We start from the raw sequence: 27,703 nt of genomic DNA on the forward strand, positions 1-27,703 counted from the left end.
AAGTGTTCCAGTAAATCCTGTATTTTGTATTCTGTACGTCTTGTTTGCGTTATGTATGTACATATTGTGGAAAATAAATAATGTCCTCCTTGTGGACATAAACTATCTACAACAGCCTTGTGCTCAGAATAAACATCTTGTGCTCACAAGTTGAATTAGCTAGAACATTTCAAAGACTTGATGTGTTTGACTAGCTGGTTTATTAAGCAGAGTAAATTATTTTAACTGTTGTACTATTCCTCTAGTTGGAAAACGTATAAAAGAAATGCATAGTTTGAATGCACTATGCAAAAGCAAACACTCAACATTTGGATTTTCATTAACATTATCTTTACAAAAGTACATCACTGGATACATTTTTCAGTTAAAATGGACGATAAACACACACACACGTCGGGGCCTTGTTCCTTCTTCCTGGGCCCACTGGTGCTTTCAGCTCTACATTCTGGTAAGAAATTAATTTTGTTTCATCTTCTTTTCACATTTTAGAAAACTATTCTACACATTCACAAATGTGTTAGCCTTTTTTCTGTGTTTGTCTCTTAGGTTTTACCAAGAGGACACGTCCGTCATCTGTACTGGAATAGTACTTAGTTTGTACATAAACAATAATTGGGGGGAATCTATTCAAACCGCTGCTCTTAACCACTGTCAAATGGCGTCCCCATTTTGGGGAATTCATAATGGTCCAAAAATTGTCACGAAATTTCAAAACCAGCAAAAATGTACAATCAACAAGATCACAACATTGTGAGCTTGTAGATTGCCTATTCTTACTCCTGCAGCACCATCGTATAAAATAGGGCTTAAGGGTTAAGAGACTCCAAATAAATGCTGATGAAAACACTGCAACACTGCCTTTTGTGAAGTGGTGCAATTCCAAGGTGCGTGGAGATTCAATAGCTAAACTGTACCGGGCTGCTTTGTCGACATGCTTTTGTCTTGTGAGCAATGTTTCCTCATACTGTACGTGTCTCTGAGTGTTTCTTCCTTAGACGATGAGGCTGAAAGGGAGCATTCCTCCTCGCTCACATACAGTACAGTACAGTATGTCACATCCAGGCCTACGCCCTTCAATGGTAATCATGAAGAAAAAAAAAACACTGACATCAGATTTTTGAGTCTTCATTATTGAAAAAAGGTTTCTTCCTATGTTGAATATCTAGAGCATTTCACTGCAAAACAAGAGTTAAAACATTATTGAATCCAAACCCAAAACAATATCATGATCAGGTGATCATGGTGACGTTTTGAGCCATTCCTTCCTTCCTAATCGACGCCAGGTCCGGGGACCACCAGGGGTCCAAAATAAATGGACCCGTAATGGAACCAAAAGGACCCCTTACCATTATTTTGTGCACTTGTATGTACTGTATCAAAAAGGGGGGGAAGGTGGTGGGGGGGGGTCCGTGGCCTAATGCATACCAAACTGGAGGTCCTTGAAATGAAAAAGTTTCAGAAGCACTGCTGTAGTGCTGTGGTGGTGGGACACACAGTCACACTAGGGTTGGTCAGAGCTGTCCTCTGCTGTAGTGCTGTGGTGGTTAGGTGGGACACACAGTCACACTAGGGTTGGTCAGAGCTGTGGTGGTGGGACACACAGTCACACTAGGGTTGGTCAGAGCTGTCCTCTGTGGGGCTGGTGGTGGTGGGACACACAGTCACACTAGGGTTGGTCAGAGCTGTCCTCTGCTGTAGTGCTGTGGTGGTGGGACACACAGTCACACTAGGGTTGGTCAGAGCTGTCCTCTGCTGTACTGTGGTGGTGGTGGGACACAGTCACACTAGGGTTGGTCAGAGCTGTGGTGGTGGGACACACAGTCACACTAGGGTTGGTCAGAGCTGTCCTCTGCTGTAGTGCTGTGGTGGTGGGACACACAGTCACACTAGGGTTGGTCAGAGCTGTCCTCTGCTGTAGTGTGGTGGTGGGACACACAGTCACACTAGGGTTGGTCAGAGCTGTGGTGGTGGGACACACAGTCACACTAGGGTTGGTCAGAGCTGTCCTCTGCTGTAGTGTGGTGGTGGGACACACAGTCACACTAGGGTTGGTCAGAGCTGTGGTGGTGGGACACACAGTCACACTAGGGTTGGTCAGAGCTGTCCTCTGCGGGGCTGGTGGCCGGTGCCTCGTCGTTGCTGCTGTCCACCTCCTGCTCCATGGGGCTGTCCTCCTCCAGCTGCTGGCTGGTGTAGTTGGTGATCTCCATGAAGCCGCTGGGTTCCACCACCACGTTGGACTGGCTGGAGTCTGGCAAGATGGAGTACTGAGGAATCACCTGCAGGATTACCAAAAAAAAGAAAATCAGGAAGGATGAGGGAATTTAGGTGAAAGGTGATATAGGATAAAATATACTGCAGTCTGTCAAAGGCAGCGTCAAGGAATTGGATATAGCTATGGTGACAACTGAAGGGAGAGGGACAAAAGACAACAGGTTTGAAGCCTCCGCCATGTGAAATGGAATAGTCATGATCTCAGGGGGTAAATGTTGGCATACATATGGTCAGGGTGCAATGTGTGGCTTCAGAAGCGGTGAAAACTGGGATTTACAGTGAATTCACTGTAAACTTGGCCATTGGAACAGCACACGACAAAGTCTGTTGTAATTTGTACATCGTCATATAGAGATATAATGTACGGGACTGCAAATAGTTCTTTACAGTGTGTTCACAAATGACCACTCGAAATACACTGCAAGTCCATTCATTTCTATGGAGTGTCCATTCAACAGAGCTCCCTCTTGTGGACAATTGTTCCATCAATGACGAAATGACCGTCACATTCTGCACCGCTTACGGAACTCGCCTATCGGATCGTTCCTGCAGCAACGCAGGCATGCATTAATGGCGGTAAAGCACACCCTCTCGTGTAATATTGCTTAATTCTTGCCCAAATTCATGATCAACTTGGCTTTTTATTTCTAATAATTAAAGGTGTTGCTCTGAGAAATACCGTCATAACCTGCAAACGTTTATGATTTGTTACTGCAATAAATTAACCAGTGAGAACACTGGTTTATAAAAGGCAAGCATCTCAACCAATAACGTTTCTCCAATTTGATTTATATATAAACACCAAGCTGCTGTAAAAAAATATACCTCAATGACATCCAGGTCTTCTTTGCTCCTCTGAGCGGTGAGACCCTGCATGCGGCTGAACTGGCCGTGCTGGGCCTTCGGGTGGGCATGATGACCCAGGGAAGAGCCAGAGCTGCTGATGAACTGGCCCCCCGACACGGCCTGTACGCCCACCGCCAGGGGCTTCCCCAGAGGGCTGCAGTCACTGGAGGAGTCCACCACCATGGGCTCAATGCTCGGGTCGATCTCCGCCTCCATCATGGAGATCTTGAGGATGTCGGACACAGAGGGCTTCCCTCCGGAGGAAGAGGAGGAGGAGCTGGACTCGGGGATCAGCTTAGCGGTGGCCTCGGCGCTGCTGAAAACCGCAGAGGAATGGTGGCTGCTACCGAAGGTGATCTTGGTGACAGTGGCACTCTGTGTGATGATTGGCTGCTGGAATGAGAGGTTTGAAATTGAGAACAAAGGAACAAAATAAGTTTATGAAGTGGAGTTCTAGACAGCCTGGTTACAGAGTTCCTAAACACTATCTCCACTCATAAAGATTGACGTAGGCTGCATCCTCTGAACAATGATGAAAACCCCAGGCAGAAAAGGACTTTCATAACCATCTGGCAAAGGTACATATAGCATAGAATGTCACTGAAGGCCTATAACATTTCGTTGAGGTATTGCGGTTAAAATACCATAGCCTCAGCCCACCGAGCACACACATAAAACGACAGCTTTTTATTGCCAGTCTTCTAATATTAAATTGAAAACAGCGTGCTCAACTGTTACCTCACAATTGCTAATAGAGTGTTTAAACTGAGACTAAATGGATCGATAGTGTTCTCCGAAATAAATCCAAACTTTGAACCAGAATACCATAAACCATCATTATTAGCTATCCAGAAACCCTCTGTCTACTTTTTGCTTTTGCTATAAAAAAAATATATACCGTTTATTAAACTCCAATATATGAAGAGAACCTTTAAAAAAGGTAGTGCAAGTGATTTTCTTTGGTTAAAAAAAAAAAGTGTTAAAAAGCTCTATATTGTGATAGTACTCATTGCTATATAGTGTTTGTTGCAGTAACAGGAGTCTCCATGTCTCTCCAGCTATTTACTAATAGAAAATGCATTTTCAGAAACTCAAACTCAAACGGATACCAATTTGATCCAATCAGGATAGAGAACGCAGTCAGGAATCAGGATAGTCCAAGGAAATGGAACACTATAAACATTAAGCTCATAAATAGATACTCTCTCCTGATTGGCTGAAATTGTGTCACCTACCTGAAACAGATTTTTCTGTTTATTAAAGAGCTGGAGAGACAGGGAGACCTCCGTTACTGAACAAACACTCTATAGCAATGATTACTATCAGAATATAGTGATTTAACCTTTTAACAAAACATATCACTTACACTACCTTTAACTTTAATTTAAAGCCCCATTTAAAAATTGGAACACATCAGCTGCATAATTAACAATACCGATATATCAACCATATAAATATATCGGTCTGGCTCAAATAATAATTGACATGTCTATATGTAAATGTGGATGAAGAAAGGGCATGTGATGCAGTATGCAGCCCTGCTCACCTGGCTGGAGGAGGCCTTTTCTGCACTGATAGGATGGTGGGCCTGCAGTGGCGGGGGCTGGGACATGACGGTGTGGATGGGTCTGTGGTGCGACGTGGGCGCGTGCTGGAGCTTAGGCAGCTGGGGCGTCACCAGGGGTTTGACCAGGGAACTCAGGGCGGGGGCCTTCACTGCTCCTTGGCTCGGAGTGGGCGAGGGTCTCTCAACAGGACTCTGACTCGGGGTCTGGGGCTTCATGAGCGGGAGCTGCTCCTGCAGCTTGGGAAGCTTCTTCGTCGACGTAGGGGAGAAAGAGGCACAGGAGGAGGAGGAAGTGGAGGAACAGGGCTGAGTCTGACTGGGCTGGGGTTTGCTCTGCAACTGGGGCATCGGGGGCTGGGCGGCGACGGGTGCGGCCTGGCGTCTCTGCTCGGGTTCGGACTGACTGGCGGGCTGAGGCTGGGGGGTTGAGGACGGGGTGGGTTGCTGCAGGTGGTCCATGGCGGACTGGCTGGAGCGATAAAACAAACCGGTCTGGGGGTCCAAGGTGTCGCCTTCAAGCTCCCCTGCCTCCAGGACGGTCTCGGATTTACTGAGAGCGCTGTCAGGAGGCTGCCCAAGAAGAAACAACACACACACAGTCTAATAACGCTGTGGCTTCCCTGTGCAATCTGTAGTTATGGATAGTTGATTACTAGGGGTGCAGTTTGTGAACGAAGTACCAATGTTACCCTCATGTGATGGTAGCATGATGTGAGCCATGATTGGCGTAGCAGCTTGAAATGAGCTATGCAGTTCGCTGTGATTGGCCTACTTTGATGGGGAAATACAGGGTACTTTTGTGGGGACATACCGTACATACGCACATACATACAGACCAACTGTGTTGTAAAAACACTTGCTGGGTGAAACCTACTTAATGATATACATCCAGTGTTGAGACACAGGGGCTAGCGCTTGGGCTAGCGCGTCTACACTGCATACATGCTCCATGCACAATGTGTCCCACAAGAGGGGTTAACAGACAGACAGTATTGTTTCTAGCAATACCTGAACACAAAGCGGTCTCATAATAAACCCGTCCTCGTGAATTCAAACATGCAGTGTTGCTAGTGAACAGGATGACAAAGAGTTCGCATGGCCATAGCGCACGCAGGATTATCGACTGAACCTATTTCTTGGTGTGTGTCCTCACCGTTTGGCTGAGGTGTAAGGCGGGGACTGCTGCGGAGGACGTGACGACAGCCTTGCTGGTCACCATCACCTGGCTGATGATTTTGAAGGGCTTCAACAGCTGCTGACTGGAGGACAGGACCGCTTCGCCATCGTCAGAGGGCACGCCCACCCTGCCACCTTTACCTGTGCAAGGAGAACCACCCTGGTCAGGCCTCTCATCTCATTTATACACTATGCTCGGGAATGACGCAACAATGGATGATCACATCTTTAAGTTGTGAATGCATGCCCCAAACGGCTTTGTAATACACGCTGACAGAGTACATGTTGTACCCGTGTCTGTCTGTCCGTGTCCCTTTTATGCCCATACTGTATATGGAGATCTCTGTATCTGTCTGCCTGGCATTTCCTCGCACTGTAAACAAATACTCTGCGCTCAGGAAGAAACATCTTGGTGGACACTGCCCCTAACTGTGGAGCATGCAGACTAGGTAACACTGGAGAAACTGTGAAAACCATGCTGTTAGAAAGATCGTTCTGTACAGTGTACACAGAAAAATCATGAGTGTTGATTTAACGCCTCTAAGGGTAAAAATGGATGCTTATGGGTCATGGATGGAACCCCATGCAGCAACCTGAATACCGTCGCCAGTAAGAGCTTGACTAGGTCTGGGCTGCAGCTGGTTATAACTGGCACAGTTACTAGGCAACCAGAAGAACATTTTTCTGATTAAAATGCCTGTGTGCACTAAAAGGAGCTGTGAAGAACAGCATTCTTAGACCGAGTGGACAGTTCATTCTTTTCCCCAGACATTCCCCAGACATTCCTTATGAGGGTTTTATAACGTTTATCTTCAACCATTTTTCAAGACAGACAAGTACTAAGCAAACAGCCAAGCTTTCAAAGTATTGAGGTTTTGAATTTGAAAACCCACATTTAACATGAATCCAATATGTGGTGAGCTTCATCCCTCTCTCAGCTAAGTGGTCTATGGCCTGAAAAAAAAACTTGGAAGACCCCTGGTCTAGGCCTCTAGGGGCTCTCCAAGACCCCTGGTCTAGGCCTCTAGGGGCTCTCCAAGACCCCTGGTCTAGGCCTCTAGGGGCTCTCCAAAATCAGCATCAGCATCAATCTTACCTGCTGTGACGTAGTCAGCGCTGGGTTCTGCTTCCGAGGTGGAGGGCCTGGGTAACTCCTGGGTCTGCTTCCTCTCCTGGGCCAGCTGGATGGGCACCGCCATCTGGCTCAGGTCTATGGTGTGCTGCCTAGGTTTGGCCTCCCCCTTCTCCTTCACTGTCCGTCAGGGGGACAAAACTCACACTTAAACCACTTAGACGCTAGCGTCCCTATTCTGGGAATGTCATAATAGGACAACATAAACAATAAAAAAAAGGCCAAAGTTCACCACAATAACAAAATCTTAACAAGCTTGTACAGTAAAGCTATTTTCAGGGGATAGAGAGCTTTGCAGAGGGGAAAAAGGAGGGGACCAAGTTTGTTGAAGTATTGTATAGTGGGTAGCAAGGGCGTGTGGTAATCAGAAGGTCACCGGTTTGCCTCCCAAAGTGACACTTAACCCCTAACCTAACTGACCACTCCGAGCAATCGCTCATTCGGACCACCTGAGCAGCCAACAGCTGAGTGAAGCTGAAAATGTACAGTATGTCAGGATTAATAAAGGTCTTTTTGACCAGAATGTCACGGGTGCAGTACTTGGTTTAGACAGTATTTGGTTTAGACTAGTCATTGGTTAGACCAGTCATTAGTCCTACAACTACAACCTATCTCAAACCCTCACCCTAACCTCCCACAGGGCAGCACACCTAAACCTAACCCATGTCTAACCAATGACTAGTCTAAACTAAGTATGCACCCCGAATGTCACGAGTGCGATTCCCCAGGCTGGCAGGGGAAAGTGAAAGAGAAAGTGTGGTGGTAGGGCACTTCCCAGGTGTCAATGTATGTAATTAGATATGGGTGAAGCAGGTGGTTGCTGTAAAGGAACATTCAAGCATTCACTGGACTTTCCCAGAATAAATAAAGACTAAAAGTCTTATCTAGAACAAATAAGTGTTGAGGACAATATAGATATCATACTGTAGCTTCATCTGAGAGAAAGTACCTTTCAGAGATACATTTTAGTTAACCTTAATGTACTTAATCTACTTCGTGGGATCTATAAAGGTGTACGCTATCTCTAGTTATCTATCCAACCACATGTAAAGGCATCAGTGTTTTGAGGGAAATTCCTTAAGGTTGCCATGTTTTATACTCTATTGCATTCAACAAGGTTAGGCCTTTCCAACACAGAGTATGTGTTTATTCAGTAGACGGATGTATGCAATTTCCATAGGTTGTTTCTTTTTTGCGGAGGTAAGCAAAGAGTATCATTTATCAGTAATCCAACACCCAACAGTCATAAGACGCCGCACTCTGCATTCAGCAAAAAGACAAACTCTCAATGTAGGGAAGCTAAAATACATGATTGATGATATTTATTTATTAATGTTTGTCTCCGGCTTTGAATCAGTGCGAGTGCTGCTTGGCTAATGGATAACAAAATATTTGGCAATCGAGTTTAGTCGTGCATTTTACTGGAAACACGGTTATGTGCCCGCAATGTGGTTTCCAACTGTTTTGCTTGACCAGGAAAATAGAGAACATATGAAATCAGATTCCAACACCTGATTGTGATTACAATTTAGAACACAACAGTTGGACACGTCAAAATGTTTTCTCTGAGCTCTTGCAATTACGAGCACAAACACATTTGGAGTTTATTTCTTATTCAAGTACGATGACCAATTAATTGTTAATAAGAAATGCTCATCATGTTTCCTACATACAACTAGACGAATACAAAGGAGCCCATTGGAACAGTTTGCTTTAATGTCGTTTCCTTCACTGCCTACGGGACCTGTTCCATCATATTTCAAATGGGCACTTATCCAGCCTCTCGTTAAAAAGCCTTGTCTGGATATAATTATAGATTTCTCAATTCCCACTTCAGATTTGAGTATTTTAGAGCTTTGCATGTGCAAAGGTTTACTGGCTATATGAACATGCATCTTAAACATGATTCTAAAGCTAATCCTTACACAAATTGTTAGATTAAAGCGTACTATGGTGTCACACAAAAAGTGACATTTTTTAAAGATCTTGCAGGAAAATGTGTGTGTGCGCGCGCCTATGTTTAGTTTATGTGATAAGTTTTACTATGGTAAAATTATATTGGCAAAGTGGCATGAATGTGACGCAAAGCTCCACCAATCTATGAAGCTGACGGGTTGGGTTGGCCTATCAGGAAAGCCTACACTCCGCCCAAATACACAGATTCAATGCCTGCTCCGCAGAATCGGTGGGTTCTCTTCAGACCCGGGGACAGACAGATAAAGATATTTGTGGTTTTCCGGTTCTCTGAAATCGTTTTCCTGACCAAATTGCCATTCCCCACTGCACTCCCCCAGTGTATGAGGTCAGACGGCACTCAAGTTACGTCCGGGACAGTCAGACAGACATACACAGATCTTGTGAATTAATAGATGCTATTTTGTATGCTATATTACTCATGTTAAAGTATGTATTCTTTCATTTGCAATTGTGTTTACATTCAAAACATGAAAACTAGGTTTGACTTGATATCCAAATGTAAAACAACACAAGGGTTCACTTGCAAATAGAACCACACTTTCACACTTGTAAAAGAGACTTCAGTCTCAGTGTGTTTTTTACTGGTTAACCCATTTTGGTGTTAGCATTATGTTATGCTTTAGCTATTGAAAAATAGCAGATCTACAAGCTCATAGCGCGCCACCGAGTGGCGCGCTACGAGCTTGTAGGTCTGCTATTTTTGAAAAATCGAAGAACGACTGACATAGAATCTGATCTCAGGTCAAAATGGGTTAAATAAAATAAAAAACAACAAATGGTTTTGTTGTGCAGTGATAGTGACCTGTTGTCTGCTGCAGCTCCAGCAGGGCTTTGATGGTGGAGGTGGCAGACTGGGATTCCCCACCAGACACATCTTGGTAGATGATGGTGGGGTTAGTTTCCGATGAAACCTCCTGCTCGGTCCAATCCTGCTCCCTGGAGGACACCACGTGTACTACAGGCTGAGGGTCTGGCAAAGACAATGGAGGGAAAAGAGTGGGTTTCAGTTTGAATCATCCAAAAATGTCATAGCCCTTGCAGGACCAGACTTTGAAAAGCCTCCCAAATGTTCTACTTAGTTTTAGTATAATAATCTAATAATAACGTTCTTTTTTATACCGCACTTCATACAAAACATGCAGCTCAAACACAAAAACAGAATCAAAGGATGTAAACAAAACAAAAAAAAACTCACTTCTAAATCAAGCACATACTGTAATTAAAATCATTTAATTAAAAACAAAACACACCCGTGTGTCATCATCCAATACAAAAAATGAATATACTTCATGAATTAATTTGTCAATTTATGTCATCATCTTTTAACCATGATGATACAATGTTTTTAAAAATATTGCAGGTACATATGGCGGAAATTCTCCTCTCATTGTCAATGGCAAATGTGAGACATGACGGGACAAAAAGCTGTATATAGGAGGGGCTAGAGCCTAGCGGCCTTCGAAAAGACAGAAAACTTTGGTTAAGAATATAGGTTTTGTGTTTAAAGGCTACAACAGAGCCCAGCCCGTCTCTCTGATCTCTTTAGGTAAGGTGTTACATCATTTGGGCAGCATAATTGAAGACAGCTGCATCACTGCATACTACAGTCCTCTTTTGGGTGAGATTATGCTCATGCATATCTAACAAGAGACACTGGCCCAGAACAGACAAGTGGAAATCCTTTGTTGCTACATGATGCCAGCTGGCAGTAAGTAAGTAAGCATATCTAACAAGCCTGCAGTAGAGGACTTTAATGCTCTGATGGAACAGAAAACAACAGGGATTCTGTGATGAAGGCTGACCCTAACCTATTGAGAGCTTTATAAACAAGCAGAAGGACTTTTCATTTGAGAGACAGGGTTAGTCTGGCTAAGACTGGAGTGATGTGTTTTGCATTACTTTGCATAGAAATATCAGGGAAGGCAGTCAGTAAATGAAGCCCAATGACATTCCAAGGACAGAGGAACAGAAGAAAGCAGAAACCACACACTCAAAATTCTGTGCAAGTATCCTATTTATTGTGAGCTTTCTGTCATTTGGCCTTCTTCAGACATCATGCTGCCAGGGATGATGAGCGGTAGTTTAGTTCTGAATGTCAGGTAAACAAAAAAAAACGAATTTCGAACCTCTCATCGCAATATAAAAATGTTTTTTACAGGTCCCGTTTCCTCTCTAAATGAAATACTACTACTTTGATCTGCAAAAAGGTCCCACTTTACACAGCGGCCGGGCTGCTGGCAGCTTAAATGAACAAAAAAACAGCCCAGTACTCTCAAATCTTGCACTTTACAAGTCTCTTTCGATAAGCATGTCTGCTAAATGCTTAAATTGTAATCTTTAAAAATGGTATACCGTGTGCACTGCTGTGGGAGGCCTCCTCAGGGGGTGCGCTGCTCTCCATGAAGCTACTGGATTCGTCCTTTGCCAGACCTTCTTGTCCAGAGCTCTGGACATGTCCCAGTTCCGAAGAGCGAGCTACCTGTTGGAGCGTCTCCGTCACCAGCTGTCTGGTCTGTTCACTCACCACCGCCGTCTGGAACACCGGTTTGGGTTTGATGAGCACCTGCAGGGGGGAAGGGGGGGGTCGTTTTAACAACATTAACCCTATCGTCCCTATTCTGGGGCGGACATTGAGCAAATGTAGCAGATCTACAAGCTCACTACACACTTTAAGAGACCTTTCAGAACATGTGATGTGGCAATAAAGCTGAACCTCAAGTTGAATAGACAATACATTAATTAATTGAAACCTATACTACATTGTACAAATTAATGTGCATCGTAATTAGCCCTGAGCCCTGACTGTAATTTAGACTGAGACAGAATTGATTAGATCAGTTGTTCTCAAAGTGAGGTCCAGCTAAATGATTGATAGTTGGGAAGATAGTCTGAGGGTCCCTGAAATTGAAACGTTTCAAAGATGGATTGGATTGGATTAGACGGTGGACGAGAACAAGAAGAGATTACCGACCTGTGTCTTGCCTTGCTGTCCGTAGACTATCTTGGTTGGTATGATCTTGGTGGTGGTGGTGGTGGCCTGGGATACGGCGGAGATCATGCCTTTAGGCTGAGTGACTATCATCTTGGTGATGGGCCTGGAGGCTGTGATGATGGCTGGCTTGGTTCCCTGCACGGCCTGGAGGCCCTTGTCTCCCTGCTGCTGCACACGAGAACATCGGTCAGTGGAGCTTATACTCTACGGCGTGCAGCATCACAAAGTCTACACGCAAACAACAGGCAAGACAGATGTGTGTGTGGTGTTGTGTACAGCGGAGGAAAAAGTACTCAATTGTTTCATATGAGTAAAAGTATCTAATGTAGAACTAGTCCTTTACAAGTACAAGTCCGGAATTCAAAATGTAGTTGAGTAAAAGTACAAATTATAGGCATCAAAATGTACTTAAAAGTACCAAAAGTACTCACTAATATCACTATACAGAATGTCCAATTTCAAGTTTAAGTGTATAAAACTCTTTTGAAAATAGCAGATCTACAAGCTCACAATGCATCAACGCATTGTGAGCGTGTAGATCAGCTATTTTCAAATGGCCGAAATGTGTATAGGGCCGGAGTGTTTATGTTTTGTAATAATAATCAAAGTAACTAAAGTTTTCAAATAAATGTATTGAAAGAGTAAAAGTACAATATTTGCGTGTAGTGGAGTAGAAGCAAAAGTATTGAAAATTGGAAATACCGGTATTCAAGTACAAATACCTCAACATTGTTGAGTACAGTACTTGTGTAAATAAATAGTTATAGTAATAGTCCACTACTGGTTGTGTATAATTATTGTGTAATGTTATAGTATTATGAATGTGTTAAATATATCAATAAGATATGATGATATATAAGATATATGAAGGGAAGACACAGGAATATACACACAAACACAAGAATGACTCATAATTGCCAGCTGCAGCAAGCTCTTGTTCATGAACATTACATATATCATCAGTTTGGGTGCCGCAGCCTCTGCCTCAGCTCGCGGCTTCACGTTGCGGCGTTCAAAGTATGCAGCCAATACGGCTTCACGTCGCGCCCCTCAGAGTATGGGTTTTATGCCATTCAGACTATGGGTTTTATGGGAGGCAGCCAATGAAAACCACACCCATGTGAACTGAGTGGTGCAACTACACATTTATTGTTATAGTTAGTGTTATAGTCAGTGACGTCACATACTAACCATAGCAACCATGCTAGTTTTTTTGGCAACCATGCTCGTTTTTTTGGTACGAACAAACACGGGTACGCGGGTACAAAGCCAGTTGTTGGAGTGGTTTGCACCACTCAAAAACGTGTCTACTACGGTCGCTAGTAGAGGTAAGTGAACATGTTGTCCCATCGCTTTTCAAGCAGCTGGCAAAAACAACAACAAAACATCATTTACACACTTTCAATAATAACAATTCAATAAACCTGACGATGATACAATACACCTTGAATGGAAAGTCCTTGAATGGAAACTCAACTCGACTCATCGTTCCACCGACCCCAGCGTTTAACAGGGTCGTAACAACGCTCTTGCCAGGCAATCCTTGGATAGTGGCTCCTTTGCCCGTGGTCTTCTGAACCACTATTACATTGGGCTTGGAGGTCATGGGTATGGTGGTGATCTTAGTGGTCGTACCTGGAACAGAGGGTTATCATTTATTCTATTTTTCACCATACTGGTGTAGCCTTGACTGTGATATATCGTAATCTCACTGTATCTACCGTACTAGTTTCCTTGCCCTGTAACCTGCTTTTAATTAATACATTGCTGTACAGTATTTGGTGACTTAATTTCGCCAGCGCGACCAATAAAGGTTGATTTTATCTGGATCAAATCGCTTCATTCAAGAGCATTTTCTAGGCAGTGTGAAACAAATTACAAGCCAGGCAGAAATTGTCATTTAGCCTGGGCCGGATTAGTGGTCCAGGCACCTTAGCTGGTAAACCATCATGACAGTGTGTCACAGGTTTGAGTCCCGATCCTGACGAACTTTGCTGTGTGTGTGTGTGTGTCCATCTCTCTCCCATTTCCTGATTTATCAATGAAGGCAAAAAAGCCCAAAAAATATCTTTAACTTAAGTTAAAATACATTCACCCACCGACAGCAGAGGCAACCAGGGGCGGAACTCTCCAGCTCTTTGGGTTCAGTGTCTTGCTCAAGGACACTTCAGACACAAAGGCAGGATCGAACCAAGAACCATCTGGTTCGCAAATGGCCATGCTACCTCCTAAGCCACTGTGTGTGTGTGTGTGTGTGTGTGTGTGTGTGTGTGTGTGTGTGTGTGTGTGTGTGTGTGTGTGTGTGTGTGTGTGTGTGTGTGTGTGTGTGTGTGTCGGGCTCACCAGACACAATGTTACTGGTTATGATCTTGCCCCCCAGTGAGGCCAGAGACTTTGGGACCACAGTGATAATGCTTCCACTGGTAGTCTTGACGTAGGTGGCTCCGCCTGTGGAGCTTGTTATTCTGCTGATGCTAGGGCTCATGGTGGGTCTGGAGTAGGTGGTCTGCGTGACTGTAGGAGTAGGAAATAAATACATGAATAAATAACATTCAATGTCAGAAATGCATCTGAAAATTGTCTGAAATCAGAGGGACTGGGGAAAATAGCCCCAATATGCACCACTGAATTGTTTTAGAATTACAAGTTCAGGTGAATATGTCATCATCAAACTAAATCCCCCTAAATGTTATCAAATGCAGCTGGGTTTTAGACAGATGAGGCAAAAAAAAGGGGAACGCAACAGTGATGATCTCGCTCGCACACACGCACGCACACACGCACACACACACACACACACACACACACACATGCATGCGCACACGCACGCACACACACCTGTGGGCTGGGAGATCAGCTTGGTGGTCATGATGGCTCCGTTGCTGCTGACGACCATGATGGGGGTGGAGCTACTGCTGGACAGGCCCACAGACGAAGGCTTGGGTAAGATCTTACTAGGCTGCATCTGTTGGGTGATTATCTTCACTCCTACACAGACACACACAAAACATTCACTTGACAATTTTCACATTCACTGTGGTTTCTCATTTGAACACAGCATGAGGGCTTGCCCATCATTTCCCATATGAAATATGAACACGGCACATTAAAGCATAGCAGTGGGCGTGGTTTTCTGGACCCACTGAAAAATCGGTCATTTTTCCCATAGAGATTTACAAAAATATTTATATTTATATCAATTATTTTAAGCCGAGAATCAAGCCATCCAGGATCCTGGTGAGTGAACTCGTGACCATAAAATCTTTGATTATGTGAAAAAATGAAAAACACAGGGAATTTATTAAATATAGTATATCAATTAAATATAATTTTTTCCCCCCACAGAATCAAAGGTTTTATAGTCATGATTCAACAGGATCCTGGATGGCTTGATGGCTTAGAATAATTGATATAAATATTTTTGTAAATCTCTATGGGAAAAATGAATTGGAGAGTTTTCAGTGGGTCCAGAAAACCACACCCACTGCTATGCTCCAGAGAATCGTTGTAGAATTTGTGTCTCTTCAAAGCGGTCTTTCTTACCCGACTCTTGTTTGATCTGGATGGTGGGCTTGGAGCCAGGCAGGGTGCTGGAGGTCTGAGCCTGGCTGATGCTGGTGATGCTCATAGGGGATCCCTGCTGCAGCTGTTTGGGAGACTGCTGTTTGGGAAACTGGGCCAGGATCTGGGTGGGAGAGCCCACCAGAGTCTTAGGTGAGGGAAGTCTGGCTGTGGCCACCTTCACACCAGCTGAGGGAATACCTGAGGTGGGAAATGTCATTTTTGAATGTCTGTATAGTATATTATTTGACATTAAAACGAAAACATAATCAAAATGCCCCTGAAATCACAAGTTGCGAGCAAAATGTTTCCCCAATATTTTTGAAGGAACCTTTTTTTAAAATATACATTTCACCGTTTCAGGCTGATGTCATCCAAGTACACTTTCATAGGCCAACTCCAGATTACAAAAAAATATATAACCAAATTAAAGTTTTCACAGACAATAAACTACACTAATGATTGCATAAGAGATCACACAAAGGTAAAATAATGTCCCAAGATTAGTGCAACGTCAAGGACACAAACGCCTGCCAGCTTCCCTGCCTGTGAACATTTCCTATTTCCTTCACTAGAGTTCTTGAGGATAACATTCTAAACGTTTTCATTACAGTGCAGAACAAAGCAATGAACGTACAGGATGCGACCGTCGACATGACCACAGAGGGGCTGGAAGAGACCACGCTGGTGACGGCAACCGTTGGGCTGGGGAGTGCCGAGGGGCTGGCGCAGCCTGGAAACACCACCGTCTGTTTCTGGGTGGCGGCGGTCAGCATGGAGCTGGAGACCAGCTTGGCCATGTTGGCTGCAGCATTGTGGTGGTGGTGGTGGTGGTGGTGAGAGTGGGACTTGGAGAGGATGTTGGGCACAAAGTTGGAGCTTGGAGAGGTCGTCACGATGATCACCTGACCGGGGACAACACAGACAGCGGACACAAACGTTTTGGAACCCTTAAAAGACTCAATGCTTCAGTTTAAGTAATCCAGTTCATAATATGTTAGTATTTCAATTTGAATGGCATTGTACCTCCTGTGGACCAATGCAACCACAAATCTCAGTCAAGACATCAACACTGGCCCATATTCACCACAACGCGTGCACGGACACACACGTGCGTGCGCGCAGACAGACACACACACGCACACTACGTTTTTCTCAATAGCACAATGACAAAGGCAGCTGTCTGTCTGACTCATTTGGTACTTGCTTCTAGGTCATTACTACGACTTCTACCACTTGATGGAATAGCCAATTCATGTATATTCCATGGTTGACATACTGTACATAGGGGGAAGTTATAGCTCCAAAGAGCATATCGTCTCAAAATATAAATAAACTCTAACATTGCAAATATTGTAATTGTAGTGTTTCAAACGTGATATAACACAGGCAAGGTTTGAAAAGCCCTAGCATGCTGTGGAAGTTCATTCCAGTGTGGGAAATACCGTTAACCAATTCTGAGCCATACAGCTATATCGACTGACCTTCTGAGTGGTGGTGTTGGTGGTCTGGATGGTGGGTTTGGTGAAAGTGATCTTGACCGGTGACAGATGCGGTGGCAGGGAGTTGGCGATGCTCTGCATGATGTTGCTCATCTTAGGGCTGCCGCTCACGGGCACAGTGATGCTCTTGGAGATGACCGGAGCCATCTTGGTAACCTCCTTCAGCACCACAGGGGACGAGCTGGACGAGTTGGTCCTCCTCCGCTTGCGAGGCTTCTCATCCTCGTCCGAACAGCTCACACCTAACGTTGGAAAGGAGAGTGTGAACGTTAAGGAAAAGAGTGCAGGGACTGTGAACCAGATCTGTGCTTCTTACATAGTTAGTTAGCCAATATGTGCAGTTAGTTAGGAACCAACAAAGTGAAAAAAGCGGCACTCCAAAATGAAAGTAGAGTGCTGCTTTTTCCACTTTGTTGGTTTATGAGTTAAGTGATATTTAAACCCACTGCCTTAACCAAGGGCAGTATCCAAAGGAAGCGTGCCTGCTTTTCTTTCTTTAGTTAGTTTCTGACAGTCTATGTGCTTTAAGTTAGTCTCTGGGCTTGCTAGTAACCTCTATGCGTTTGTTAGTTAATAGTCTCTGGGCTTGCTAGTAACATCTTTGTGTTTGTTAGTTAGTTCGTCTCTGTGCTTGTTACTTATTCACAGGCCAATTTCTCCTGAGTCTACTGTCAGGATTCTGTTCTCCAATGCGTTCTTAACTATTACACAAAAGGTAACGACTGTTACAGTGTTTCATTTCGAGTTTCTCTTAACTGTACTGGTGTCAAAGCAGAAAGGGACGGATTGTTTTAGAGACTCACTTTTCACATAGACGGTGCTGCCGCTGGGCAGAACCACCACGTTGGATGCGGGACTAGGCGGGCGTGGAGATTTCACTGCAGCTCCCAGAGTGCCGCTGGTGGCTGTAGCGCTGGTGGACGTACACGTGGTACTTGTGTAGGAGTAACACACCACCACTACATGGAAGATAATAACATCATGCCCTTAGTTTAGTTGGTGCACAAATTATGGTGCATAAATATAACACAGAAAAATAAAAAAGGGTGAAGCAAAAAGAACTCGCCTCAATACAAAAGGTTAAAAAGAAGCACATTATAAATAATATACATATGAACAGAAATACACAAGAAAGAATATAAATAAAATCGGTGTAATGCAGATGACAGAGTGATGAGGGAAGCTGTGTGTGGGGGCGAGTTAAAATTAAGGGTCTAACCCTGTGTTCAAAAAATGAAGGTGAAGAGAGAATTTGTGGACATCTCTGTAAGGAAAAGGTCTGTAATGGTTCATCAAACAGGTCTGATTCTGTCGAGATTCACTCGTAATGTGTTTAACTATAGTTTACCAGAGTAGGGAGTGGGGAGCCTCCATTATGGATGAACTTACAATAAACAGTGTGGATGGCAACAGTAAGTCGGAATGGACTTATGAGTAAAAGTAAATTCATTACAAAGAATATTTTCCTACCTTCTTTGTTGCCCGTTTCAGCAGGTAGAAGGAGGGAAGCATTTTGATTGGCGGCGGCGTTGGCTACTGCGTTGGCAGTCACTGTGAATGCTGTCTGAGGGACCAGTCTTGGCATTAAGGGGACAAGTCGTCGCCCTTCAATGGACCATTCTGAAGCACTGTTAGGACCGGACATGCTGCAAAAGATGGTGTTCAGCATTTTATCCTGGATCAAGAATTTAGTAGTTTCAAAAGGAACGGTAACGGTGCATTTATATAGAGCGTCGCAGTCCCGCCCCCTACCATGGACCAGGAAATGAATCCCAATGCATTTTTCCCATAGACATTTCAGAAAGTATTTATTTAAAGACGGTTACGCCGCGGACAAAGCCAACTCGAGTCGTGACAACTCATGACAACACAAACAATATTTTGGACCAAACAAATAATTACAAAGAAGAAAAACAACAAAAAAAGTGTTGTAACCTGCCGTTTTTTTCTTCTTTCTAATTATTTGTTCGGCCCAAAAAATTGTGTTTGTTGTCATGATTTGTCACGACTCGAGTTGGCTTTGTCCGCGGCGTAAACGTCTTTAAATAAATACTTTCTGAAATGTCTATGAGGAAAATGAACGGAGAATCATTTCCTGGTCCATGGTAGGGGGCGGGACTGCGACTCTCTATAGCACCTTTATCCAAGGCGATTTTCATAGATTGTGCATTACATTCACCCATTCACACACCAATGAATGACAGAGGAAACCATGCAAGGCACCAACCAGCACATTGGGAGCGATCAGGGGTTCAGTGTCTTGCTCAAGGACACTTGGACACTATCTCGGGGTCAGCCCAGGTTCAAACTGGCAACCTTGCGGTTACCATCCGGCCACTCTACTCCTGGGCCACCACCACCCCTTAATGAAATGAACACTTTTGCAGACAAATACAAGTGTAACCTTCCACACACAAAGTTGATGCAGCTTGGTAAAGTTCTGACAGCTTGATCATCAGATAGCTAGCTTGTTAGATCTTAAATGTATGTACCATGTACCATGTATGAAGCATAGGCTGTGTAGCAAGCAGAACCAGTTCTGTATAATCTAAATAATATGTCAAACAATCACATTCACCACACAGTTAAGAGTACCGGTATATATTTACTGATATGTAATAATCACTAGGCAGTTACTAGGGGCTCATATGAACAAAATCTAATTTAATAATATTTTTTTAAGAATCCAATATTGCGACATGAAGTGATTAAAACCAATTAAAGACAACACTAAAATTTGTGATATCCCGATATTACGATAAGCAAAATTCCAGATGACACTAGATCTAGTCTCAGATCGAGATCGATATAATATTGACATATTTCCCAGCCCTAGTAGTTATTGTATATACTTACTGATATGCAATTGTTGTGAGGCGCTCATCATTCACTGCCCTGCGCACTTCTGCGCGATGACGCTCTGTTGAGATACTAGTGGGCAGGGAGGCAAAGCACATTTTAAACCCAACACATTGGACATGGATGTTTTGTGGATACAGCAAAGTATTCCTTTCTTAGTAATCAAAGTAATCAGAGTAACCAAAATTATGTTGTGAACAAGGGAGTCCATTTAATTAGTTACACAACAGCAATACTGTTGCACAAAATGTGTACAATTTTACTAAAATATTGTAATGATTTTACACTACTTTGCAGCACAATACATACTGAAACACAGGTCTAAAGAATTACCCAAGAATTTTGGTGAGTTCTCCTAGGAGATCCTTCTTGTCCTTTGATAGATCTCCTTGGGCTCTCAAAGCACTAATAACCCCTGCATAAGCCTCCAGTTCTGGTAAATACATGGACACATAATTTACATGAAAAAAATATATATTCTTTTATTTTCAATGTTTCTAATACAGCCCATAGAGTTTAGTATAGTTTTTTTTCCATGCAAAACATACTGAATTCATCAAAATACAAATGTGGGTTTTCGTACAAAAAAAGGTTATCTTTATAGATTCAGTGATGATTATGAACAGAAAATAGTTTTAGTATCAGGTACTTATTTACGCAATGGAATTATGGCAAGCGGTCCCTCTTTATATGGGGGCAGCGTTGACATACAGCCACACTGGCCAAAGTGGTGTTTACATTTGTCTTTCTCTATGATACAGCCCAGCAAATTATTACATAGGTTGTAAAACTATGAGAAGAAGCACATACATTTCTTACTGTGATTTCATGAAATAAAATATATGAATATGACCAAACACTGCTTCCACCTGTAGGCCTATGTCGTAAATCCAAAATAAACTGCCTGACACGAAACATTCTTCTCATCATCTTTAATTGTGGGCTTTGTTAGTCCCAGAAACTGTTGCAGCACTTTTGTTGTGGTCTTACCCAGTTTACGGAGAATTCTTTTGCACTCATCTCTGCCGAGGTCCAGTATGGTGGGCCAGACCACAGGCATGGTCCCAGTCAGTACTGGTTTCTCCAGCTGAATCATGGGCTTCATGAAAATACAATGAAAACACATCATTACTATAATTAGTCAAGTCAAGTACATTTGTTATATTCTTTCTGATGTTAATTTAACTCAGAAGAGAGTACAAATGGAACCCAAGGGCGGTTTGTACTCATGACTGTGTGAATGAATAGAGATAAATTCAACTTGAAATTAGGGATGTGAATTATCAATTAATGCATGAATAGTGAATTGATAAGTTTTGATAAGGTTATCGATCGATTAACCGGTTAGTTGATAAGTGGCGTTTTTGTAAAAAGAAATCGGAGAATCTTAATTTCCCTCAATGTCTAACATACAAATCTACATTTTGCTGATACAGTATACAGAAATAATATAAAAGGCACATCAGGGCAGAAGACCAGTTAATGGTCGAAACTTTTTCACAAGCTGCACGCAGACACCATTCTGTCCGGGCTGAGGGGCCCGGAATGACAGCTGGACTGACTTCATTTATCAAAACTTCCTCTGATCATCAAATGTTTGGGGCACAACAAGCACCTATCGCAACGCGCCTGCCAATTGTGTGCCCCAAACATGTCCCTATTTAAGTGCCCACCTATCCTTCTATTGACCTTATGCACACCGCTGCCATCTTGCCAGCAAGGTGCTAACTAGGTGCAACTTCCCATTGACAGCTCATTCATACAAACAGAGAAGTCCTATCTAATTGTATTAAACAACATCAAACTCACCAACATTGCAGCTGTACGAGCTTGAATTATCCTCTTTCTATCTGCAAAGTGTTTGTTTCATAAAACTCCACTGTAGACATGTTATGAGCTCCTGATTTTTTTCTAAGCACTGGAGTTTGGAAGTGCTCATTGACTATCACTCAACAGCCCATGCGTACCACCTGTTTTGAATTTGCACAAAATAATGCAGGAGGCAACATGAGGTTCCTTTACTAATAACGAGAGCTTCCAAACTTAGAAAAATAATTATCTGCAAGGAATTTCTTGACAGGAAGTAGCTCATAACATGTCTACGGTGGAGTTTTATGAAACAAACACTTTGTAGATAGTAAGACTTTGATTGATTGATTGATTGATTGATTGAAGAATTTATTAACAGTTTGCAGAATTACAGTACATTTCAAGCACAAACTCAATACAAAGGCTGTTAACTGTGAGTGGACGACCCAATTAAGCATTACACTTGTTTCCAATAGGGTCCACCATGTTCAAATCATCAAAACATTTAGAGACGTACAAATAGACACTTCTATAGATAGAACAGGAATCCATCATAAAGGAGGTAAAAAGGGAAAAGAAACATATACAGTGAGGGGAAAAAAAAGGGGTGGGCGGTGGGGGGGATTCACGTTCAGCTCCGTTAATTTGTTTGTTTTCCTTGGAGGAGCTGCGTTGGGTCCCCAAGTCGGCTCCGTGGCCGTACCTTGAGTTGGCTGCGTGGCCGTGACCGTCTCTTGTGTTGTCCTTGCGTTGGGTCCCCAATTCGGCTCAGTGGCCATACCTTGAGTTGGCTGTGTGGCCGCGACCGTCTCTTGTGTTGTCCTTGCGTTCGTGTTTGAGGGATTCCGATTTTACAGGGGCCAGTTTCGAATTGCAGCCGTCCGTAGGTGCCCTTTGAGAGCGGTTTTGAAAGAGGCAAGGGATTTGCATGTCTTAATGACAGTTGGTAGGGCGTTCCACATTTTGGTGGCATAGGAGCGAAAAGAATTCAGTCCCTTGTTTGTGCCGAATCTGGGTTGTACATGGTTCGTTGCACTCCCTCTGGTGTTGTGGGTGTGGACTTTGTTTGTTTTGGGAAGTCTGGAGCCTGGTTTTAAGGGCCTTTGAGGTGCTGTGGTACCAGGAGGTGCATGCATAGTCAAAGAAACCCTGTACAAGGGCTCCTGTTAAGGTCTTCAAGGTGTTTTTGTTGACCAGTGAGGAGATAGACGATAATTTAAGCTTTTCAGCATTACAGCTGCAATGTTGGTGAGTTTGACGTTGTTTAATACCATCAGATAGGACTTCTCTGTTTGGATGAATGGGCTGTCAATGGGAAGTTGCACCTAGTTAGCACCTTGCTGGCAAGATGGCAGCAGTGTGCATAAGGTCAATTCAGTGGTTCCCAAGGTGGGGTCCAGTACTCTATGGCCCAGGGTAGCCCCATATGTGCCCTCTCCCTACGCTCATTCTGTAGCTCCAGAATGAGCGTAGGGAGAGGGCACATATGGGGCTAGGTCCAGGGTAGCTCTTGTCAATGCAACGGTGCAAAGTGCATTAGGCTGGCTCTGGTCCATAGCCTTACTGCTTCTATGATTCTGCCCTGCAGTAAGGCTATGGACCAGACCAGAGCTAGCTAGGATCCTCAGGAACAGTCAGGGTTTCCTTAGCTCTGGTCCATATAACTCTTAAATGCAAAGGCATTAGAGCTATGGATCGGAGCTAGGGTTCCCTGAGAGGGCTCCAAATAGACACTTGTAGGTCTGTAGTGTAACTACGAGAGTGATATAGGCAATAGGCTAATGGTTGTCACTGTCATTGAAATTCTAAACGTTTGAGAATGAGAACCGCTGCTTTTAAATGCTTTTCATTTATCCCATGATTCATTGCGCACCTCCGGAGGAAGAAGAGGAAAAAAAACAAGACCATCCCCAACCTAATAATACATTCCGTTCTTATTCTGCCATGGTTAATGCAATCTCATCGACACCATCTCTCTTCAAAGGAAACAACTTTGATCAAAGCTCACACATTTTTGCTTAAGAAAAATCCCAAACAGCATCAGATAATCTTCCCAGCAGTATATCGTCCATTTAGCCTGCAGCTAGCCTCTTTAATACTGTAGCTGGATGTGATAATTCAATGTCTTACCATCCGTTCACAGGCCAAATAACACACGTCTCGTGTAAGTCCCGTGGTCTAATATGGACGATCGCGTGACATTTATCACATCCTCCAAATGATCATCCGTATTCAGTGGTGTAGAAACGGTACATTTAATTCCTCGGCTGCAACATTGGTGTTGTTTTTATGCTCAATCTGTCTTCTCTCTTCTTCTGTTTTCTTCCTCCGTCTTCTTCTGCTGCTTTGGATTTTCCGGCGTATTGGACGCATGTCGGCGTATGGCTGCCTCCCACTGTTGGTGTTAGGTACTGCCCGCTGTTCAGGCCTGTAGCAAAGAGAGAACATATCCATCTCAGCTTCAGCTTTCAGTCTGTCCACTCTGTCCATTGCAGTGCAGCAGCTCATCATTGGTGACTTCCTCAGTCAGGTCTGACTGGGTCTGAGCAGACTGCAGGATAGGATTATAGGATACCCCAACTTCCAGCCCTGCTGGGCAGACTGGATGCCAGAGGAGATGGCCGTGAACACCACGATGGAGAGAGATGCAGAAGAAGACATAATATGATATAAGTCTTATATCATGAGTGTCTTCAACTTCAACCAAGTCTACTACCAAGTTAACATAATGAAATGCATTTTAAATCAAATAAACATTTTACTTTTCAGGATTCCTATTAAAAAATAGAAAAAATATTTAAGATTCCAATTAAAAAATAGCAGATCGTACACAGTACACTGCGATGCGTTTTCAGCTTAGTTATAAATCGGCTATTTTTGCTACGGTGTGGCATACAGTACAGTAGAATGACAAAGTAGGGCGAGAAAATTACGGAAAAGGTTAAAATACGCAGATAAGAAGTTTCTGCACGACAGTAATATGCGATGTGGCTCTCTGGAGTGTGTGGAAATATAGTGGCCCTCTCCATCATGAAAGTCGCCAACCCCTGCTCTAGGCCAAGGGCACTTTAGCAGTGGGGTCAGTGTAAGGATCATGGCATGATGACATGGAATGTGTTGGGGTCTAGAATCCTGTTTAGGCATAACATGGAGGCTGTGGCTTTCCGTGATGAGAACTCTTAACATACCGTACACGAGCAGTCAAGCACACACACACACACACACACACACACACACACACACACACACACACACACACACACACACACACACACACACACACACACACACACACACACACACACACACACACACAAAATGCTGACATGATGAAATGGCACTCCAAAAATGTTCAAAGTTACTTTAATAACATTTGAACACCATATTCATTCATTTAGTTTTGGGGTTTGGCCCATCACCAACATGAAATCTATGAAAATAAAATGAAAATGGCGCAATTGTTCCCTTCATTTAAAATCTATTCATGTTAAAAATAGCCAGTGAACACATTGGAGCTCAATGCAATATAAAATATCTAGGCAAAAAATAAACCTGATTAATATTTCTGAGCTACCTTGACCTCTGCTTTAACTCTTTAATTAGTCTCTGTTAAAACATTACATGATTTTATGTATAAAGTAGGGAAAAACTGCAATACCAAGGAAGTGTGCGGCTTTCTCTTAGTTTAAGAGATAGTGTACATTTTACATTTTTCCTATACATACAGTATATAGTCCATAATAATACTTTGTGTTTATACATTTCTTTCAGTGCTTTTTGATAAGTTTGAATTCATTTAAAAAAAATGCTATAAACCAAGGCAGATTTTCAGATGTTGCCTCGCAGACATTTCGTCTTCTGTCAGGCTAATCTATAAGGCAGACATTGATTTCAGTCCAGTCATGAAAATGAAGTTCTGTGCTCTCACCCAAGACGCTTACCGAGGCGTAAGCTTGATTCTTTCTTTTACAGCTTGTACCTAGTACTGCAAAGAATGATGTATTACTTACAAGTGTGTTATTTAGTGAAAAGTTCTAAGTGCCTTTCATATAGAATGGCAAAATAGCAATGACACTGGGAGACTGTCACACAAATCAGTGAAAAGTGGGAAAAGAAATACACTAATAATCTCACTGCTTGCACCAAACTATTTGAAGTATAATACAACTTTGTTTATCCAAACCTGCGAAGGGAGGCCACTTGGAGAAAAAAAAAGGTTCATATACAGTAGCATAGTGTTTATCATGTGACCTAGCAGTCCACTGGTTCTCAATGTGGGTTCCTGGGACTTTAGGGTTAGGGTTAGGGAAATTAAAAAGGTCAAGAATCACTGATTCATTCTTTTGCATAGCCTCACTCTTAAATTGATATACCCCCAAATCTGCAGTTGGGGGTATTTCAGGAGGTGGACTGCATCAAATCAAATCTGCAGTTGGGGGTATTTCAGGAGGTGGACTGCATCAAATCAACATTTGTGGTGCTAGTGAGAAGAAAGTCTTCACAGTTAGCCCAGTCTGCAGCAATGTGCTGTGGCCAAAATATGGAGAACACCGTTGGTTACATTCCCAACACAATTTAAATGTATATTAAAACCACTTAAACCCTACTATATCCTCCAGGGGTCTATACTGGGTCCCCTCCTTTTCCCACCTCTACAACAAATCTCTTCATCAAAATTAGGCAATCTGCAAGCGTTGTGGGCTTGTAGATCTACTGTCTTCTTCTTCAAATGGGATGATGGGGTTCATGTGGTTAACTGCATATTAAAAAGGACATCCAAAATGTGTATGCACAGTTTGCACATGCATTTTGTGTGTTTTTTACAGTGTGTTTAACTTTTACAGCCTTATAGTGTAATAAGCTATTAGTTGCGTGTGACAATAAGAAAATACCATCAATTACACAATTTGATTTGATATTCTTTCTCTTCCTTTTTCTGCAAAGACCAGCCCGGTCGGTCATATAAACATGTTCTATTGCATCTATAGACCAAACGGCTGTATTAATACCAAAATTCCATTAGGTAAATCAATGCAAACATAATCATCACATTCCTTCTACCATTCACCCTGATTGTACCACACAGGTCCTTTTGAGGTGATGGGTAAGAGAGAAATAGTCCATCACCTTCTAGGTGATGGACTTTTATTTTCCTTCCATCTTTTTCTTTTCTTTCCCCGAAGAATATTACATATTAACAATGTGGGTATTTCAGTGCGTGAAAAATATCTCATTTTGCAGAGGCATGGTATTTAGTTGTAATCCTGGCCAGGACATATTACGTAGTTGCAGATAAACCTCTGCATACTTTCTTCTTTTTTTTGCCTATCCAATTCCCTGGCCTGCAAACAGGTTGTCTGTGTGCAGTGTCTTGGGTATCGCTTCCTCGTGTTACTCGTCAGTGGTACATGATTGAGTGCAAAAGTAATTCCATGATGTGTTCAGATTTAATGCGCATTAGCATATGTCACCCTATGTTTTTAAGTGTATTAAATCTTGTAAATGCAGAATCAAAGTAAAAGGGAAAATAAACATACAGTATGACATTGAGCTTAAATGCCACTTTAAGCTGCCACTATTATTCGACAGCAGTATAACAGCATAGGTGGGTGAAGAGGGGAGTGCTGGAGCAGTTCTGCATCCACATTCCTCTGACACTTGGCTTGGGCGACCTGGCAAGATGGAACACGTCAGCACTGGATCGTATCTGAAGAGAACCAGAAAGGAGTCATTTTAAAGTGATGGATCTCCTATAGGGGTGCAACAGTTCATTGGAGCAATTATTTTAAAAAAAATATCGATAACCTATGTATTAATCACAAAACCTGTCTGTCTGTCATGGTCATAACAGCATCCAACTGAACATACTCAAACTGACATGTGTGCATGTCCCACATGACCCGCCCCAGGGGTGTGCAATGCCAATTTGATCGGCCCAACGGTTTCCAAGAACCGAAAAACCACATGTCTGTCCACGGGTCTGTGGAGGACGCACCGAACGCAACTGA

At 43.1% G+C, this 27,703-nt stretch overlaps 2 protein-coding genes across 7 annotated transcripts in view; both read right to left on the bottom strand.

Annotated features, from left to right (window-relative positions):
- Window positions 1-177: 177 nt before the first annotated feature.
- Window positions 178-24,033, bottom strand: emsy (EMSY transcriptional repressor, BRCA2 interacting). Of its 5 annotated transcripts, none has more exons than XM_079508224.1 (20): window positions 23,826-24,033; window positions 20,877-20,985; window positions 20,220-20,319; window positions 19,884-19,958; window positions 18,498-18,673; window positions 17,831-17,986; window positions 17,010-17,269; window positions 16,163-16,430; window positions 15,508-15,726; window positions 14,803-14,952; window positions 14,308-14,478; window positions 13,442-13,599; window positions 11,944-12,129; window positions 11,325-11,535; window positions 9,775-9,942; window positions 6,960-7,115; window positions 5,841-6,004; window positions 4,667-5,257; window positions 3,100-3,513; window positions 178-2,279 (listed from the first exon to the last, which is right to left on the bottom strand). In XM_079508224.1, the coding sequence occupies exons 1-20, from the start codon at window positions 23,826-23,828 to the stop codon at window positions 2,085-2,087; spliced, it is 3,930 nt and encodes a 1,309-aa protein (XP_079364350.1). In that variant the 5' UTR covers window positions 23,829-24,033; the 3' UTR covers window positions 178-2,084. The 5 variants fall into 5 exon arrangements, with proteins under 5 accessions (XP_079364350.1, XP_079364349.1, XP_079364347.1 ...); XM_079508223.1 differs by having other exon boundaries at window positions 11,944-12,132; XM_079508221.1 differs by having other exon boundaries at window positions 13,409-13,599.
- A 1,009-nt stretch (window positions 24,034-25,042) lies between these two features.
- arhgef12b (Rho guanine nucleotide exchange factor (GEF) 12b) overlaps window positions 25,043-27,703 on the bottom strand; it is a 53,475-nt gene continuing 50,814 nt past the window's right edge. For both annotated transcript variants that reach the window (XM_079507350.1, XM_079507349.1), the window contains exon 38: window positions 25,043-27,402. In XM_079507350.1, the coding sequence (XP_079363476.1) occupies window positions 27,386-27,402 (17 nt within the window). In that variant the 3' untranslated portion in view covers window positions 25,043-27,385. The remainder of the gene's footprint in view (window positions 27,403-27,703) is intronic.

This window comes from Electrona antarctica (assembly GCF_951216825.1).
Source record: "Electrona antarctica genome assembly, chromosome: 8".
NCBI lineage: Eukaryota > Metazoa > Chordata > Actinopteri > Myctophiformes > Myctophidae > Electrona > Electrona antarctica.

Bases quoted from the DNA above. Each gene is read 5' to 3' on its own strand.
- emsy (XM_079508220.1), bottom strand. The intron at 19,959-20,219 runs GTAATTCTTTAG...CCTGCCCACTAG, and splicing joins GAACTCACCAAAATTCTTGG to TATCTCAACAGAGCGTCATC. The intron at 7,116-9,774 runs GTCACTATCACT...CCTGACGGACAG, and splicing joins GGAGCTGCAGCAGACAACAG to TGAAGGAGAAGGGGGAGGCC.